The sequence below is a fragment of the Morone saxatilis genome, unplaced genomic scaffold, assembly GCF_004916995.1.
Source record: "Morone saxatilis isolate NCDOM2014 unplaced genomic scaffold, NCSU_SB_2.0 Contig24, whole genome shotgun sequence".
NCBI lineage: Eukaryota > Metazoa > Chordata > Actinopteri > Moronidae > Morone > Morone saxatilis.
The window spans coordinates 16,309,288-16,311,725 of NW_023339807.1; the positions used below are offsets into that span (position 1 = coordinate 16,309,288).

At 35.3% G+C, this 2,438-nt stretch overlaps 1 protein-coding gene across 1 annotated transcript in view; it reads left to right on the forward strand.

Annotated features, from left to right (window-relative positions):
* The first annotated feature begins 1,734 nt into the window (after positions 1 to 1,734).
* The window catches only part of ube2s (ubiquitin-conjugating enzyme E2S), a 4,974-nt gene continuing 4,270 nt past the window's right edge, over positions 1,735 to 2,438 (forward strand). The window contains exon 1 of the mRNA XM_035672975.1: positions 1,735 to 1,915. Coding sequence (XP_035528868.1) covers positions 1,913 to 1,915 — 3 coding nt within the window. The 5' untranslated portion in view covers positions 1,735 to 1,912. The remainder of the gene's footprint in view (positions 1,916 to 2,438) is intronic.

Sequence of the window (2,438 nt, forward strand, 5' to 3'; positions counted from 1 at the left end):
GAACGTGGGTGCATTAATGTAATGATTTTAATATATATATTAATAATTATCTGTTTATGAGCTGTTTATCCATCACAGTACCTTTATATCCTACAACCTCTTTTCATTATGCATATACATTTAATTTAATATATAAGTGTACAAACTGTTTAACATACAGTACATACATTTTACTATTACTCACCGCATTTGTCACCTTTTATATTATATTGTATTGTGTTCTATATATTTAGCTGCTGCAGTGGTTTGTGTCTTACATTGATTAATTGATCTGATTCTCTTTTTTTTTATAAGAGCTTGAGATTTAGAAGAGGGTTAGGGTAACCCTAACTCAGTATAAAGCATAAATTAATGTGAAGATGGAGAAATAAAAGAGCTGATTACCTCTACCTAAATAATATAAAATAAATGCACTGTCTTAAAGATAAAATATGTTATTACATAAAACAACTACAATATAAATAAGACAAAATATACAAATTAAAATATGCTCTGATGGATTTTAAAAAGAAAAGAGTTCTATAAGTATCTTATTGATAATTTGGATCCATTTCTAGAGATATTTGTGAAGCTGAAGATCAGACGTTGTATGTGTATATCAAGTGTGTATCATAATGTAATAAAGTTAGTCAGATTATTTCTGACAGTAGCTATAAGATATTGTTGTTTCATAACTCTTGACCATCAGGCTCCTCCTGAAATATTCTAAAGTTACAGTGATTGATTGTCAGGATTGTAAATTAAAATACATTAATAATCAAGGCCTGGAAGTGTTGGGACTACTAATTTGCAGGTGTTGTCACTTCCACTTTTATGTGCAGAAATACTCTTCAGAATGAGTACTTTTAGCTGTATCTTGTATCTTGTTTGTGTGTATTGTTGTAAATTAAAGTCATGACAAAGGATGCAAATGTTTTCAGGGACAGCTAGAACAAAAAATCTCACTATATTATTGTAATGTATTTCTACTTACTACTTTTTAGATGTTTGTCTTGGAGTTGTTTTTGTGATGATGATGTTTTAATTGAGTTGGTCAACTCAACTCCTGCATCTTGCTACCCAACATCCACGACCACAACAGAAAATAACAGAATTCAGGTTGTAAAAAGTGGCCAATTCATATCATAGATATATATGTTTACATTTTACAGTTATTATATGTTACTGTTGTGAGTGGGTTTTATGATGTTTGACAATTTTGGTCATTGGCAAAAAACTTTCTGCGTACACAACATATATATATATACAGAACGTTTGTTGTTATAACCCAGTTTTTGTATGTGTGTGTCCGGTAAATGCCTGCCTTTATCTTAACTAGTATGAACTGTGTCTGCTTTTGCTGCTTTCTTGGTCAAACTTTTCATCTTCATGGTTTGAGGTGGGCTGCAATTTTAGATTCAGTTGTCCGTGTATCAGTCCCACTCTGCTAATCAATTACTCCCTTACAGACAATGCTCTCCCTTCCCCAGCTTCTCTTTTTAAATGAACCAGTGAGACTTTCTCTCCTGACTCTGGTGCGGTGGTTGTATTTCATTTAACAGATTTATATTCTCAGTATTGTTCGGGGAGGATGTGAGTTTTTCAAACGGGCCAATGGCTGACGAGCATCAGTCATGTTTTCGATTCTGCGTGTCTGATTGGCCGCCCAGCTGTGACGCGACGACAACAACGCCTCGCCATTGGCTCACGCTTTGTGACGTGCCATGTCGCTAAGATGCCCATTGGTCTGTGGTTGTAGGTTAAACGGAGCGTCGTATTTTTGTTCCTGTGTCAACCAAAAGAAGAAAAGAACAGTAACCAGTAAGACCCGGCTAAGTTTTCAGCAAAGATATTTTTTCACACATTACGGAAAAGTCTCCTCATATCTGAAACCAGGCAGACATCCATCATCCTAGCAGAACTCTTTTTGAAGATGGTAAGTCGGATGGCGGAGCTTATTGCTAAGAGCTAGCGGCAGTAGCTGCTAGCTTGATCCGATGTTTAGCCGTCGCCAGCCGTCGAGCTTTCAATTTGGGTTGTGTCTACTTGCTGGAGCCCCCGGCGTTAATTAAGAACCGTCATCTAAATTTGTGTAATTTAATAAATAAACTGTTTATAATAGATAGTGTATCGCACATTTTAAACCCACCGAACAGCTTCAACGTGAACGTAATAAGACTGAGGCTAGGCTAGTAACGTTACTGCTAAAGGTAATGAAACGTTAAAGTTAACTATCGACTACAAGTAACATTATACTAATGTCACTAATGTCACTAATGTTACCTGGCTGTCGGGATTGTGTCAACGCCAGACGAACTTACGTTAAATAAATAGTTTGACTTTTTTTTTAATTTTTTTAAGCATTACTACGCGGTGTAAACTTACTTTATTGCTCACCTAAAACAGCTCAATGTTTCTTATTCGTCAAGGTTAAAATGAGTATAAACGTGTAATGAAGA